This window comes from Lycium ferocissimum, chromosome 9 (genome assembly GCF_029784015.1).
Source record: "Lycium ferocissimum isolate CSIRO_LF1 chromosome 9, AGI_CSIRO_Lferr_CH_V1, whole genome shotgun sequence".
NCBI lineage: Eukaryota > Viridiplantae > Streptophyta > Magnoliopsida > Solanales > Solanaceae > Lycium > Lycium ferocissimum.
The window spans coordinates 21,545,452-21,561,678 of record NC_081350.1 but is presented as its reverse complement, the minus strand read 5'-3'; the positions used below and the strand labels follow the sequence as shown (position 1 = coordinate 21,561,678).

Here is a 16,227-nt window from a genome sequence, read left to right as displayed (position 1 = left end):
CTGAATTGTTCAATTGAGGACATACGCACTGCCGTAAATTTTTCCTCATGATTTTGTTAGATGAAATATGCAATCACATTTATGTCCCTTGTGCATAAGGAAATGAAATAAAATTCTATGGGGGAACAAAAGATAGAAAGAAATTCGTCTATCATTCAACTTATCAATTTGTATCACGTGAAAAAAAAAAAAAAAAAACAAATATGCATAAAGTTTGACATAATATAAACAACAGAGTTTTCCATTATTCCATGTTAAATTCAATATTTCCACCAAAGCTCTGTCCTTATTAAGTATTTTTATTTTCCATTTAATCATAGCTAGATGTAACTAACAAAATTAAACTCCGGTTATAGGGGAATTACGTGAAAAGAACCAAAAGTTGCTATGATTTCAAAATCAGGAGGCGTGCACCTCTATGGTTAGAATAATGTAGAGGACTTCCTGTAACTTTTTGAAATATTAATTAGACCTAATTTAAATAAAATTCTCTCAATTACAAATTCTGTTCCCGCAATTAAAACAGTCCCTTTCTTCAAACTTATTAGGTTCCTTCTCTGGAATTATCAAAACAAATATCTGCTGCAAAAAAAAAAAAAAAAAACAAGAAAGAAAGAAGAGAACATGCTTTATTCCGCTACTGACAATAACATTACACAAAATAGCGTTAGGTGCAACTTGGAGAAGTCAAAACTCAAAAGGCAAAATGATGCTATTTACAAAATGTAATCAAGAATAATGATTCTGATTCTACAGCAGATTTTGCCCAAAGGAAATTCCTCCCTTTGCCTTGCTCACAGACCAGGAGGTTTGAGAAATGGAGTCAAGCTGAATATGCTATCCAAATCCACAGGAACGTTAATAGCTCGAGTAACAATTTCTGGCATCTGTGCTTTTGCCTTCCATGTGTTGAACCATGGTCCTCCCCCAACTTCTAGACCTGCCATATTGCTTGTAACATCCAAAATAACCTACAAACATCAACAATACCAATGAATTAAAAGATGGATTAACGCAAAAGAAGTATGAAATAGGGAGTACCATAAATTCCAGTGTTAGTTCATACAAAGCGCCGCTGTATAATATGGAGTTTTATACAGAGATCAAGTTTTCTTATCTCTAAAACCAAACGACCATAGAAAGTCCCTATATCTCCAGGTTCAAATTCCAAGTGTGACATTCTTGCACTACCTTGTCATAAGTTCACACATCTCTACTTTAACTTTCAAAATTGATAAGTATGCCCCAAAAAACATGTACCTTTCCTTTACTCCCGTTACTCTTCCGTTCCCACAACTGCAGTCTTAGGTCACCGAAACAAGTGTCTCTACATGCAGGAGCGAGACCCAGCTCTTCTGTAGGAGCTCGCAATGTGGTACCAGGATCTTCAGTTGTTGCTTCCAGTTCTACCTGTTCAAGTTAAATATCCAAATTAGATATCTAATGAATCAACCAGAAACATGCCTAAGTCAGCTTCCAAGCTAATCAACGAAATGCAGGTCTTTTGGGACTTGATTACGGCATTAATTTTCATATGGTAAAGGCAATCCAATATGCTAGCTTACCATATGTGTCTCACTCTCAGCAAATATATGCCATTTACCCCAGGGAGTAATTTCCCAACTAACACTAGCATTCCATGGAACAAATTCATAGAAAATACCACCATAGTGAATTCCTATCTGCAAGATTTGTTAAGAATAAGGATTAGTAAAGCCAGTGAAATAACATAGTAAAGGAAAACTAGCAAAGTAGAAGTTTCGAGATAGAATATGAAATGCTATCTCTTTCGTCGTCTGAATGCATTACTCAAATCAAGTTCAAGATAACCGGTAACCAATGAAGAAAGAAGGGGGGAAAACTGCAAATTGTAGAAAATTAAGCTAGAGGTAAGTACCAAAGCAGCACTTTCAAAAGTCTCACTCAATCCTGGAAGTCGCCTTAATCCACCACCAGCAGTCAAAGCAACATCTCCAATTGCACCTTCAAAGACACTGCACTGGACCTGTAATAAAAGAGATCGGGTGCAAATTGAGAAAGGAACATAACGACTCATTGTATTTGCACCACTAAAACGTGTAATATATGACCAGTTTGACGAACTACTGATTCTTTTCTTTTCTTACTTTCACCAACACATTAGTCTATGCAGCCCACCAACCATTCTTTTTCTTTTCCTTTCCAGAGTTTCTGTAGAACATAGGAGATCTAAGTCGCCACATTGGCTATTTGAATAACAAATAGTTCATTAGTTCTTCCATTTTTCAGCAGTTTACCTCTCAGAAATCTGATGGAGAGTATAGCCTGAACGGCAATTATCAGATCCCTAAACTAGTGATCCAAAAGAAAGAATAGTAGACAAGATGTACATAATGGTTGACAATCCTACGACAAAGTTGGAAAGAAACAAGAAGCTGCAAATAATTTAAAAAAAAAAAAAAAAAAAAAAAATTGCAAAGTGAGACGCCAAGGAGGCAGGAAGTACCCAAAACCATTTTCTTGGGAAGGCACCACCCCAGTTCTTTTCGGAGTAAGAAGGGGCATTTTGAAACTCAAACCGCTGACCATCCCACTCTATCCAGCCTGGCAGAAGAAATTCGTGATTAGGTGCGCCCTTTTATTCCTTTTTATATTAATAAAAACACACAAAACATTCCACTCAACTTTTGAGCTGATAAATATTTACATTTTAACTCTATTCCTAAAGAACATGACATATAAATCTGGTTTTCTAAGGCATAGTCCAAAATACCAATCTTTTCTATTTTCTTTATTCTATACATGCCAAGTACCAATCCTATAGTTCTGTGACTCTCTTAGGGTCTCAAGCTGCCCCTAGATGCAAAACTTAAGATGCATTTCAGAAGATAGCTATGTTGTTCGAACTCTCCAAAAAAACTGCAGTGCCCGTGTCGGATCCTCCAAAAATGTACTCCCTCCGTCTCAATTTATGTGATGTAGTTTGACTGAACACGGAGTTTAAGAAATAAAGGAAGACTTTTGAATCTTATGGTCTAAAACAAGCCAAAGATATTTGTGTGGTTATAAATCATCTCCTTAAGCATAAAAGGTAAAATTAAAGTTAAATTGTTGCCAAATAAGGAAATGTGTCATTCTTTTTGGGACTAGCTAAAAAGGAAAGTGTGTCATATAAATTGGGACAGAGGGAATACTATTTTTGAAGGATCCGAAACAGCCGTCTTCATTTTGCAGAGTCTGAGCAACATAGAAAGAAAGTATTATTTTAAGCCAGCTAATTTGTTGTTCAACATGGATAGTTAACAATCATCCCTTGTATCGCAAACTACAAAGATGTTACTATAACTAAGAAACACCTATTAGGCTTATCTATCGCTGTAAATAGTCAAATGACCAATCTGATTACATTATTGCATATCACCCAGGACCCCCACATGGTTGTCGTGTTGTCGAGAGTCGAGACCACAATCCGGATCAGAAGATCACAAAGATCCAAGCATGGTATTAATCCTGTTGACATGGTAAAATTGAAAACTTGAAGGACTTAAAGGAGGGTGTAAAATGGCGTATATCATCATAAAAGTCCAAACTGGGCATGAGATCAGACTGAAAAAAACTATGATCAGACTGAAAAAAACTATGAATTTAGATTAATGTAGAGCTTCCAACTCATACAACGGAGAACTCCATGAATGAAATATGAGGAGAAAAATTGCTCGATAAGCCAAACCCTAACTGAAAAGCTGGGAAAAGAATCAGATATTACCTGTTGAAAGTCCAGCTGCCATGCATACTTGCCAATGTGGCTCAAATACAGGAAAAGCAGCAGGCCATCCTGCTGTGGACTTCTGCTTTGAGTTAACATCACCCCATCCATAAATGGGTCGTGTGCTATACTCCCAGCTAGCAGTTTTCACAATTCCAGTATAATCTGTCCTGTCAAGTCAAGTCATGTAATTTGATCAGCACCTACGTTACTCACATGATGACCGTATAGGAAAATAAATACAAATCTAATTGTTTTCTTCCCAAACTTCGAGCATAAAGTTTCTTAGGCTCAATCTACCCTGATTACAAGGACCAAATATTATTCATGAACTGGTTGATAGCATCAAATGTGGGAGAAACCTAGGACCATATACTGTTCTTTAAAGGATAGGTAAGGAGATCCACAAGGTTTAGAAAACTCGTCGATGCTTAAAAAGAGAAATTTGCTTGAAAAGAGAGACAATAGCAATTGTTCAGGGGAAACAACTATAGCCAATAGCATGGTAGCATACAATTAAATGGAGCTGCAAAACATTCCCCAAACACTATGTACCAAGTCAATTATCGAACTCTCTCTAACAACATGCACCAAAAGAGAAGAACCACGAGGGATGGGGACAGGGATTATGCATTTTGTTACCGTTTCTTTCTGCTTCTACCTGGAGATGATGAAATCATGTAAGAGACTCACTTTCAAGTTTTACTTCAACGGACAGTCATAAGTTTTTTCACCTTTCTGATCTTTTTATCTAAACAGAGAACTGACTGAGATGCAGTTATAAGATACAATTATTGGTCCTCCAAACTCCAAAAGTGAGGTAAATTCCATTCTTATAGTTAACTAGTGACGACTATAATGAGAACTCAATTCTGGTCCACACAGATGTAGAGAAAGATCCTTGCTTTGTGCAACAGTATGTTGAATACAAAATCATAAGACTGTTAAATCCAGCACCATCTACTTTCCCGCTTCTCGGACGAGGGAAATAAAAGGAGAAAGAATATATCAAATTCTTTACATCATATAGATTTAAGTAGCCTAGGATGGGGTGCAGAAATACTTAATACTCAAAAAGCATCACAACAATTTAAAGCAAAAACTGCTGCTGAACTTAATTTCTGCTACACTCTGCTTCAAGAGAATATGCATTTTGAAAACAACACAAGAAGTTCTCAAAGAAATAAGTACCTCCCGTCATCGCAAATAGATCCTTGATGCCAAACTGGGGTAACTTGAAAGCCCTCGGAGACGCGGCGATTAAACTCCTGTACAAGCCATTAGAAAGACAACTGGTCAATCATAGGGCGTACTGGGATGTGAACGATAGAATTAAGAAATACTTAATGTCCATATTTGTTCTTACAGGAAATGTCACCAGTGAATGAAAAACCAAATGATTATTCTGGATATTTCACCAATGATAGCTGAAGTTAACACTTTGTGTGTCATTGCGAGTTTGACGCATTGTTACTTGTTCGGGTAGTTTATTGTACAAGTTACGCATGAAAAGAGTGCCTCAGGTTTTTATTCATTTAGTCATACAGAGATAAAAAATTATTGCAGCTAGCCCAATTATTATAGTGAGACTACAAGACGAGATTGGGTATGTAAGTCCAGTGTTTTGCTTCTTTCTTTTTTCGCATCCAACATGGATCCGCATAACCTATTCTTCAAAGTATAAAGAAAACTCAATTACTCGCTTTCACCACTTAGATGGCAATTAGTAACATTACACTTGATCGTTCTGAAGGTTCCTAGATACTGAAGACTATCCTATAGCTAATTATCACAGCCATCTCTTTACGTTTTTTAAGGAGAAATTTATTGTCATAGTTAACTCAAGTTAAATAGAACTGCGGAGGGTAGCTTCAAGTAACTCCTACAAACACCTCTCCAATTATATAAGTACGACATCATTGGTGTTTAGCTGAAAAAATTACTCAATGGTTAGTCTAATCGTGTGATTCTTTAAGTAAACACAGGAAGATGCAGTATCAATGTCCAAACTGTAATGTCATGATTTCTTTTCCAAAAAAAAAAAAAAAAAAAAAAAAAAAAATCTTTGAAAATATATTACTTAACAAAAAAAGACAAAGTTTAAGAGAGGACGGACAATGAAATGCAGAGACCTGAGGAGGAACTTCCTTATTTGGAGGCTTAGCACTATTTTGGGCAATGAAGGTGTTTCCAAGCATCAGTTCATGCCTACCTGATCATGAGATATTGGTATTTGTTAGTGCAATGGGAAAATTTATAAAACGAACAGAATAACATGCTACACTGGGGGAAACAATACTAGTCTTATTTTTACAATATATGATCTTGGTTGATATAAAAAACTAACAGAAACAATGTATGCTATGTTGAAAGTAATCCTCTTCTTAGAAAGATTGACTAGAAGAGAGCAAGTGAGAGCATTCATGAGTAAATAAAGGCATTAGAGTTTGCATCACCATGGTATTAGCAGCACTCGAGAGGCGGTCACAAAGAGAAAACTCCTAAAATGACTTATTTAAAATGTCAACGCTCTCAATAACTTTAAAAGCAATTCAAAAAGGAAGACAAAACCTTGTTCTGCTAAAAAAGATGAAAGGTAAAAGTCACAAATAGCTTTCATTTATAGAACGGCTACTAAGCATGAGAAGAGCTCGATCATCCACTTTAATAGAGGTGCTTTAATCCGAGTAACAAAGACAGACATTACTAGCTCAAAATAACAAGAATCATATAGAAAAAGTTAAAAACATACTTCCCCAAAAATTTGAAGACTCTTCACTATATTGACAAATATACTTGTCATCTGCACCAAGAATTTGAGCTCCCACACCCGTAAACCGAGGTCCATATTGCAGCTCCTCAAAACTGCTCAATTTCTTGGTAAATGAAGGACTCTCTACAGAATACATAAAGCAGAAACTCTGTCTGCATTCTGGAATTGATACCTTAAAGAACCAACCTTCAAAGAATTTTCGGGTACTTCCATCAAAATGGTACCTAAGGCATCAAAATACAGTAAGTTATCACAAATGGATCCATCCAGCTTATATTGCATTTTAGATATCAAAAACACACCTGAACTATAACTTTTTCGCGAATTTCATACCCTAACTATCAGGTGTTCCCTTTTCCTACCTGAACTATCACCATCTATGTATTAAAACTCACCGCTGATTAGGCCAACTATCAGGTGTTACCTTTTCCTACTTGAACTATTCAAGTAGGTGTGTCTTAATACATAGATGGTAATAATTCGGGTAGGAAAAAGGAACAACTGATAGTTGGGGTGTGAAACTCGCAAAAAAGTGACAGTTCAGGTGTGTTTTTGACTGTTATTAAAAAAAGCAGCCCGGTACGCCGAGCACCCACTATGTCCGAGGTCCCGCGAATGGCGGGACCACAAGGATCTATTCTACGCAGCCTTACCCGGCATCTCTGTGAGAGGCTTACCACGGCTCGAACCCCCGTGACCTCCTAGTCACACGGCAGCAACTTCTCTCTCACATTTCAATTAAAATTAAACATACAAATTTGATGGGTGCTTAAAAAATCAAATCTTTTTTTAAAACATTACTGTTATATTACAATTCCATTCGACTAAATCATGAAAAGGGGCATGGGGGATTAGCAGTTAACTAACCCGCTATGAGGAGTTCTGAGAGGACGATTAGAAGGGGTGGAAGAGTAAACTGGTTTAATAGCCTCCTTATTTGTGTTTTCGACAGATGAATCTGCCACTGCTTTCACAACACATAATGCATTTCTTGATTTTTGACACTTGAACGAACTACTCAAATTCTTGAACTTGGACACATAAAAAAGTTCCCCATTTGCAATTGAACTTGTCCTAGAAAACCCAAGATTTTGAGTAATGGTGGAAAAACTCTCCATAGTTGAGAGGTTTAGTCAACCGGGTTAGTGGGGTTGGAGTTGTTATTTTAGAGTCTTGAGGTGCATTTTTTGCTAAATATAAGAGGTGAAGTGTCAGTTAGAAGTAATTATTTGCTGGTGTTTTATGAAGTGACTTGTCGATTTTAATTTCACTAAACCGAATCCTAACGTATAGTTTGCTACCAGCCACGCGAAATGTGAGAAACCTCCGCCCTGCAAATTACTGGCACCAACACGAATTTATTTATATTAAAATTACGATATAAATAGTAATTGGGAAAATACATAAAAACCCACCCAACGTATACTCAGATTAATTATGACGCACCCAACCTTTGCGGGCGATCTATTACCCCCTGGCCTTATTTTTTCTGTATTTTTGTACCTTTTTTGGCTGACGTGGCAAAAAAAAAAAAAATTAATAGCGAGTGAAAACAATAAAAATAGTTTTTATATTTTAATAAAAATTAATTTTTTAAAAAAAAACCCATTTTTTTTCTCTTTCTTCTTCTTTCTCCTTTTTCTCTTTCTTCTTCTTTCTCCTCAACCACCCCCACCACTGCCGCTGCCGCCACCACACCGCCGCCACCGACGCCGCCATGATTGAACATAGCCCAGTTCGTAAAATCATGGGCAGTTCGTGCAATTTCTACATTATAGTGTTTCATTAGGTTGTGTTTCATAAAGTAATGCTGAAATCATTGGCATTTCATTAGCTAATATTTCATGCTACCAGAGTAGAATACTAGCCCATTTAGTTTGACTGATCAATGCTATATAAAGTATAGCATCGCAAAAAAAGCTTGTATTCTCTCGATTTTTTTCCTAAAGTAATGTCGCCTATGCGTGTGAATAGGCTGTATTCGAGATGGAATACGGTGTCACGACCCGCCTGTAGGCCGGACGGCACCGGTCGGCTACCGAGCACCACACATCGTGCTCGTCGTCTTAACCCGTACACATATATGCTCCATAAACATGTACACATATCCACATATATAAGCCCATCGTCACGCCCCAATTCCACGGGACGTGACGGGCACCCGACCCCACATCCGAGCCGAGCGAACCTACGTACCCTATTGCACACATAAATTTTTTTTTCCAAACCTCTAAACTCGGTTAATCATCAAATACATAATGAAGCTTTCAAATTTGACAAAATCGTAATTATACACAATTTAATACATATCACAAATTAACATATTTGCCGACGGAGCCGATTGCATCGACACATCATATCCACACGCTCGTCCGCAAAGTCTCTAATACGTATCCGTAAAATCAAATCGTACGTACCGACTTAGATTCTCGGGAAAACGGAGCTTGCCACCTCCGCCGGAACATCCGCTATAACCTCATCACTCATCCGGGAGTACGCGCGATGAAACGCACTTCGAAGACAGTGGGGTCGAAGACGGAATATGTACCGAGTACGTAAGGCATGCAATACAAATAAGCAAGATCAGAATCGAAACAGACAGACCCATCAAGTACTTATATACATATATATATCGAGTACCGTACACATACCTTTCGGACACAATTCATACATACCTGTGCCATAAGCCAAAAATATACAGAACAATAAATCATCAATCAAAATACCTAAACTGCTTAATTTGCGTTCTCAGACCGCATGTCCGAAGAGGTACAGAAGATACAGAACGCACGGTGATGTCACGCGTCAGACGGAGCACAGAACGTACAGAACTTTCAGAGGCGATCATATATCGGACGAAATATCAAACATGCAGAATGTTCAGATGATATCGTATATCGACGTAGTACGGAACATATGGAGTGCCCAAACGATGTCATAATACGGCGAAGTGCATAGCGTACAAATCGTACAAATGCGCTTTTACATCGAACGAGTACGTAACGTACAAAAGGCTTAAGTCGACATATACGGACGTAATTCGTAACATATATCCAAAATCATGAATCTCATATGACGTGTCCCGCCCTCGACGAGGGACTCGGTGAATAGAGTCATGTATAGCGAATCGATGTCATATATGCAAATAACATGTCCCGCCCTTTATTAAGGGACTCGGTAGAGAAAGTCATGCATATCAAATTCATAAGTACATAACGTGTCCCGCCCTTTGTTAAGGGACTCGGTAGATAAAATCATGCATATCGAATCATGTATCCATAACGTGTCCCGCCCCCATCCGCGGTCTCGGTGAATCATAGTCATGTGCCATCCGGCCACCATCCCCATAACATCACATCATAATTACATACGATAACGTGTCCCGCCCGCAAGTACGAGGGACTCGGTGAATATATGCAGAGACGCGCGCACGAGAACATGTCCCGGCCCGGACTCGGTGAATCGAATCGTATCGTAACGTACACACGAGATCATAACATGCCCCGGCCCGGACTCAGTGAAAGATACATTAAGTCGCGCACGAGCGTAGTAGTGCAGTAAACATATGCATATGAAATCGACTCAATGAATACATACGCTTATTAACATCCGAAGATTCAAACAAGTCTCGGTTCTTCCGAGTTAGCATCGGAGAGTTATAAGCATTTAACATACGTAAAACGCTTTCGGACTTTCCAAGCGATCCGGATCGTATACGGAGAACGTAAGACTTACAGAGAATGCTCATAGCAGAATATTCGGATCGAAAACTCATATCGTACACTCGTATCGAATACTCGATCATAAAGCTCATATCGACACGCGTACTGCATCGTTCATATCCGTATACTTATGGCGTAATACTTATATATCTAAATACCTATATCGAATTTCTATTTCGAATATTTACACCGATCGCTTTATCCAAATTTTCACATCGATCGTTCGTGTCGGAGTGTTCATAACCGGATAGTCAAATCAAAGCATCCACATCCGAGTTACCGCATTCTTATAACAGCTCAAAACATTAGTCAAAAGTTTTCATTAATTATCGTGCGAAAATAAGACAAATAAAACCATATACATAGGTCTCGGGTGTTGTGGGCCCACCTTTGGTCAAATCGGGTAACGAACATAAAAATGTGGTCACTATGTCTTATTAAATTATCCTCGAAGATTTCAAGTCATTTCACTTTCGTTTTCAAAGTTATGAGCATTTAAACATTTATTTACAAAACATAAGTCATTTAATTCAATTTTACTGAATGAATAGTAACTAAATTCAACCTCGGATTTCTAGAATTAGAGTGGCCCCCGAGGCACGTAATCAAGCCTAGTACATCTAGGACATGCCAAAGAAGGAATAGGGAAGCCTTACGTACCTTTTTTGCCGCTTACGGTACTCCAAATCCTCGTCCAAAGTTCGCCAAAATCCGTGATTTGGTCATGTTTGCCATTTACTATTCATGAAGCCCGAAATTCCAACCTTGAATTAGTTCTTGTCCGCCGGAATTTCGGCAAAGACCTCCCCTGTAAATACAACATCCCGAGAATATGGCTCGGCCCAATTTCAATCAAAACAACCCGAGAATGGAACTCGGCCAAAATAACAACAACTATACCAACAACAATACCAAGAACATCAATAATCACTACAAACCACAACATGACATAACTAGTTTACTTTCCAACTTCACAATTTCAAATCAATATCAATATTTTCCATACTCATTACTCATCACAACCATTCCAATATCATTTAGAGGCATTACATATGGTTTTTCATATCATCCACAAAACATCCAAACTTTCCACCGAAACCATAATTCATCTAATACTTCAAATTTTTGACGAACATATTCATAACATATTTCCATCTTCCAAGTTCATCAAAAATCATCATAATTCACACCTTAACAACTTAATTATCATAAGAACATAAAATCATAAAAAATACGACATAAATTCCTACATTCCATTTTCATACCAACTTAACCCATAAATGCTTCACTTACATTATAATGTCCACAACAACGCGACTAACATATTAAACAAAATAATTCCATCATTATTCCACCACAACCTAACTCACGGCCAACATGGCAAATTTCAACTTCTTTAAATTTTCATTCAACTTCCATTCCCAAAACAACTTCCACAACCACCACAACTAAATTACAACATAAAATTCAACTCATATCATTTATACAACATCACACCCACACGGCTACATGCATGAACACACCTTCACTATGCTAACTTCCGTATTTTCATATATTCTACTCATATACACATACTACAACGCAAGCAAACCTTCAAAACATAATTATAAGAGATAAATTCTCACCTTTTTCTCCAACTTCTTCAATTGTCTCAAGTGTTGAATTGAAGAAACCGATGCTTATTCTTCCAAACCAATTGCACCACGTTGTAAAGGGACCTTGAATTGGTATGAATTCAACAAGAAAATAATTTTTGGAACAAAATTTTTGGAGGTGAAATCTTGAAGGGCCGGCCGAATGGCCCCTTCTTGGTTCTTAAGTTTTTCTTGATTTTTCTCCTTCTTTCTCATCTCTTGAATTTTCTAGAAATTTAATGACCTTGGCCCCTTTTTATTCTTGAATTGGCACATGACCATGCACATGCATGGAATTAAATTTTTGCCCCTTTTCTTGTTGCCATGGCGGCCACACTCTTTGGGTTGGGCCAAAATTTTTCAAATTTTGTCTTGCTAATTTTCCAAGCCCAATTTTTATTTGCTCCACATTTTTGGTAATTCATGAAACCATTTTCCGAATTCCAATTTCGCCCTTAGTCTTTCCCAATAATTCCACGTCACTAGTCTCCAAAACATCACATGCACACTAAGTAGAGTCCAATTGAAACCTTAATTCCTACCATTCCGAATTATTTCCAATTCTCCGAATACGCTCAAAATGTGAGGTGTAACACTTACGGCAGCAAAAGAATAATATACAAAATATACATCGGGGGTCACATAACATCTGCTACCCACATACGAGTATCTACGAGCCTCTAACTGAAACTCTGAGGTCATGAAGATGGGACAGGACCCTATCATATCCAAATATATACACAAAAGAATATATCGCGGGAGACGGCACCTCCGGCCTACGGAAGTGCTCCGGTGACGTGATGGGCGCCACCGACCCCGCGTAAGCGGATTCGACTCCTAGAAGCCAAATTTGACAAAATACGTAATTATGCACAATTTAAAGTATCACAAATTAACCGGGTCGTCTCCCGTCTACTGTGGGTATGAGCACAAGATCCAAAGGAAAAGTTGGTGTCGCACGAACAATGTACCGAGTACGTAAGGCATACATCATAAAGTAACAGGAGAACAAGGTAAAATATATAGGTGTAGAAGATAGTCAGGATCGCTTGCGTTCTCGAGGCGGAGCCATGCATGCATACGCGTAAGATATCATATCATGTATTGCTGCGGAACATGCAGCCCGATCCATATATCAATATATATTGCCGTGGAACGTACAGCCCGATCCATCACCCATATAGCCCGCGTCCGGGCATCCCGCGTCCGGGATGATATCATAATATGCCAGCTGATCAGGTGGCTATGCGTCTATAGCGCCTCACCTTTCCCCATGTCCCCTATATACTTATACATATCATATATATACATATAATATACGTAGGACTTACGAGAGCCCAAATAAAAATGCGCGGTGAAAGATCTCTGAGGGACGTAAGGTCGTAAACCTCCGAGTACATTATGGCGTCATCATCATCATTAGATCGTGTCTTGGGTGATCCATGACATAAACTGAGGCCATATGTTATATAGCTCACTCTGGCATAAGATGAGGCCATATGCTTTATAGCTTGGGGCCATATGTTATATAGCTCACTCAGACACAAGCTGAGGCCATATGCTTTATAGCCCACTCAGTCGCGTCATGAAATCATTTAGAATTCTAAGCTTGAAAATCTTTCGAGTTGGAGTCATCATAAGATTCTTCATAAACTATAGACATCTGGCATTTCTGGGAGTAAAATATGTTGAATGACATGTATGGAATCAAAATATAGGGATCATGCCTTGAGAGAAAAAGGGGATAACCTTACATACCTTTGTATTTCCTTAATGACGTCGACTAAAAGCTTTCCTTCCGACTTACGATTCTACATACAAAGGGGTTCGCACGAAGGTTAGATTGTTGAAGGCATACTTAAGCTTAAATTAAAGCGGATAAGGCTAACGAAAATTGGGCAGCATTTCGTTTGTTTCGACAACTTTTCCTCATACAACAAAACAGCTCCCAAACAATACAACGACATCTATAATATCATAATACGCAAATTCTCTCAAGTTAAATATTATTCAATTTCCAAACCCATTTCCGGAATTTCCCATGACCATAACTATAATACAACTTCATGCTTATCATTTACATAATACTCCCTCAACATCATTAATACCATGAAATAATCGTAAAACTCACCTTTGTTTACGTAAGGATGGTCTTTGGATGAGGATACTTCACTTTAGAAGAACTCCATTTCAATACCAAAGAGATTTTCAACTTCTATTAACCCTTAGGAAGCATTCACACCCTTAATTCTATCAACTTTTGGTGTTTGATCCTTGATTTCCCTTCTTGGTTATGTATTAATGTGATATGGGGAAAGTTCTAGAGGTTTAAAGAGTGTTGGAGAAATGAGAAATGAGAAAAATAAGGAAAACCGTGCCTATATACAAATTATACTTCGATCGAATATACTTGGCCCACTATACGGACCGTATAATTTATACGGTCCGTACATTGGACCGTATGTTTCCTCCAGAAGACCACCCTTCACTGGAAGGGTTCTACGGCCAGGTGTACGGGCCGTATAAAATATACGGTCCGTATATATGACCGTATAATCCCTAGTTTTTCCGATTTTGTTCTCGTCGCTTCGTTTGATCTCGAATCCTTATGGAACCTTCTTGGTACTTGTGTAACACTTCCTTAACGATCTAACGGACATTATAACTCGTCCTCAAGACCTTACTAAATATTCATTAGTTCGATAACCATGAAATCCTTCCCAAACATAACTTATGCTTCGCTTTCATGACGAACCTAGTTTCGCCAAGTCCTATGACTTAAAAATCTTATCGTATATACACTAAGGCTGCCAATCACCCTCTTGTAGTCGTGAAGGTCTCGTGTCTTCCTTGATCAACGTCAGTCCATTCACGACGCAACGTCACGAAATGGCCGAGGTGTAACATACAACCACTGGGTTGAAGAGCAACAAAAAAAGAATGCAGAATTGCGGAGTATGTTGCAGTCTCCTGTAAGCGATATGGAGCCTCAGTTGCTGGTAGAAAATGTATTAAGCCAATATTTCAATCTCTTCCACATGAAAGTCACATTTTGGTGCCAAGGTCGACGTTTACTTAATGTCCGGGATGTGGAGAACTCCAGTACATGATTGAACATAGCCCAGAAAGGAAGAAATTGCACAGTTTGTCCTTCAAATGGCAATTTCTTCAAATGGGTATCAATGACAATTTCTTCAAATGGTTGGGGCAAGAGGAGCGGGGTTGGAGAGGGGGGGGGGGCGAAGCACACACTCGAGTTTGGGGGCGGGGACCTGAAATGAAGAAGAAAAAGGGGGGTTTATGATGAAATTGAATGTGTGTGTTAATGGAGGAAGAAAATGGGTTGAATGTGTGTGTGTTAATGAAAGAAGAAAATGGGTTGAATGTGTGTTGTTAATGGAGGAAGAAAGTGAGTTGAATGTGTGTGTGTGTTAATGGAGGAAGAAAATGGGTTGAATGTGTGTGTGTGTTAATGGAGGAAGAAAATGGGTTGATGGATTTCTTGAAATGAAGAAGAAGAAGAAGGTTTAGTGATGAAGAAGACAAAATTAATGGTTAATTAGTGTAAATATAATTAATAAAAGAAAAATCAAATGAAAAAAAGAAAGGAAAAGTAGCAGTGACGTGACAGCAGCGTGGCACCAATGTGGCGGAGAGTGTACAACACTCTCCACTGTGCAACTGGGCTTCAATTTTTTTTGTCACGTCAGTCAAAAAATGGTACAAAAATACAGAAAAAATAAGGCCAGGGGGGTAATAGGTCGCCCGCAAAGGTTAGGTGCGTCATAATTAATCTGAGTATACGTTGGGGGGATTTTTATGTATTTTCCCAATAGTAATTAAAACGATTTGATAAAACTTATTTTTATTTGAATACGGAGTAGTAAATATAGATTACTAATTAAATTAATATTATATTAATAAATATTTTTTACAAAATAATACTCCCTCCGTTTCAATTTATGTGAACCTATTTGACTGGGCACTGGGTTTAAGAAAGTAGAGAAGACTTTTAAACTTGTGGTGTTAAATGAGTCACATATATTTTGTGTGGCTATAAATCACTGCATAAAGGTAAATTATTTCCAAATATAGAAAGAAGTCATTTTTTTTGACACGGACTAATAAGGAAATAGGTTCACATAAATTGAAACAGAGGGAGTATGATCGTCGATGGTGGCAATAGCTTATACTGGTGGTTGTGATAGCTGAGTGAGTGGTGATTGATGATAGTGTTGGTTGATGGCAGCGGTTGTGGATAGTAGCTAGTGGAGATAATGGCTTGCAGTAGTGGTTAATGGTGGTGGTCAAGGGCGGATTTAAAGAGGGCTGAGGGTGCGAACACCCTCGGCA

General features: G+C 38.2%; 1 protein-coding gene across 1 annotated transcript; it reads right to left on the bottom strand.

The window, feature by feature from the left end:
• Positions 1–611: 611 nt before the first annotated feature.
• Positions 612–7,796, bottom strand: LOC132029878 (tocopherol cyclase, chloroplastic). The gene is made up of 10 exons (XM_059419273.1): positions 7,386–7,796; positions 6,498–6,742; positions 5,878–5,957; positions 4,937–5,013; positions 3,746–3,915; positions 2,486–2,583; positions 1,898–2,005; positions 1,566–1,682; positions 1,261–1,410; positions 612–971 (listed from the first exon to the last, which is right to left on the bottom strand). Exons 1-10 carry the CDS (start codon positions 7,634–7,636, stop codon positions 795–797), a joined length of 1,473 nt encoding a protein of 490 aa, XP_059275256.1. The 5' UTR covers positions 7,637–7,796; the 3' UTR covers positions 612–794.
• Between the last annotated feature and the right edge of the window lie 8,431 nt (positions 7,797–16,227).

What these genes read in the sequence shown, in the direction of transcription:
- LOC132029878 (XM_059419273.1), bottom strand. Translation starts at nt 7,636, where the DNA reads ATGGAGAGTTTTTCCACCATTACTCAAAATCTTGGGTTTTCTAGGACA. An exon ending in GGCAGCTGGACTTTCAACAG is followed by an intron (nt 2,584 to 3,745) that starts GTAATATCTGAT and finishes TTCTTCTGCCAG; the next exon opens with GCTGGATAGAGTGGGATGGT. An exon ending in GTAACGGGAGTAAAGGAAAG is followed by an intron (nt 972 to 1,260) that starts GTACATGTTTTT and finishes TGATGTTTGTAG; the next exon opens with GTTATTTTGGATGTTACAAG.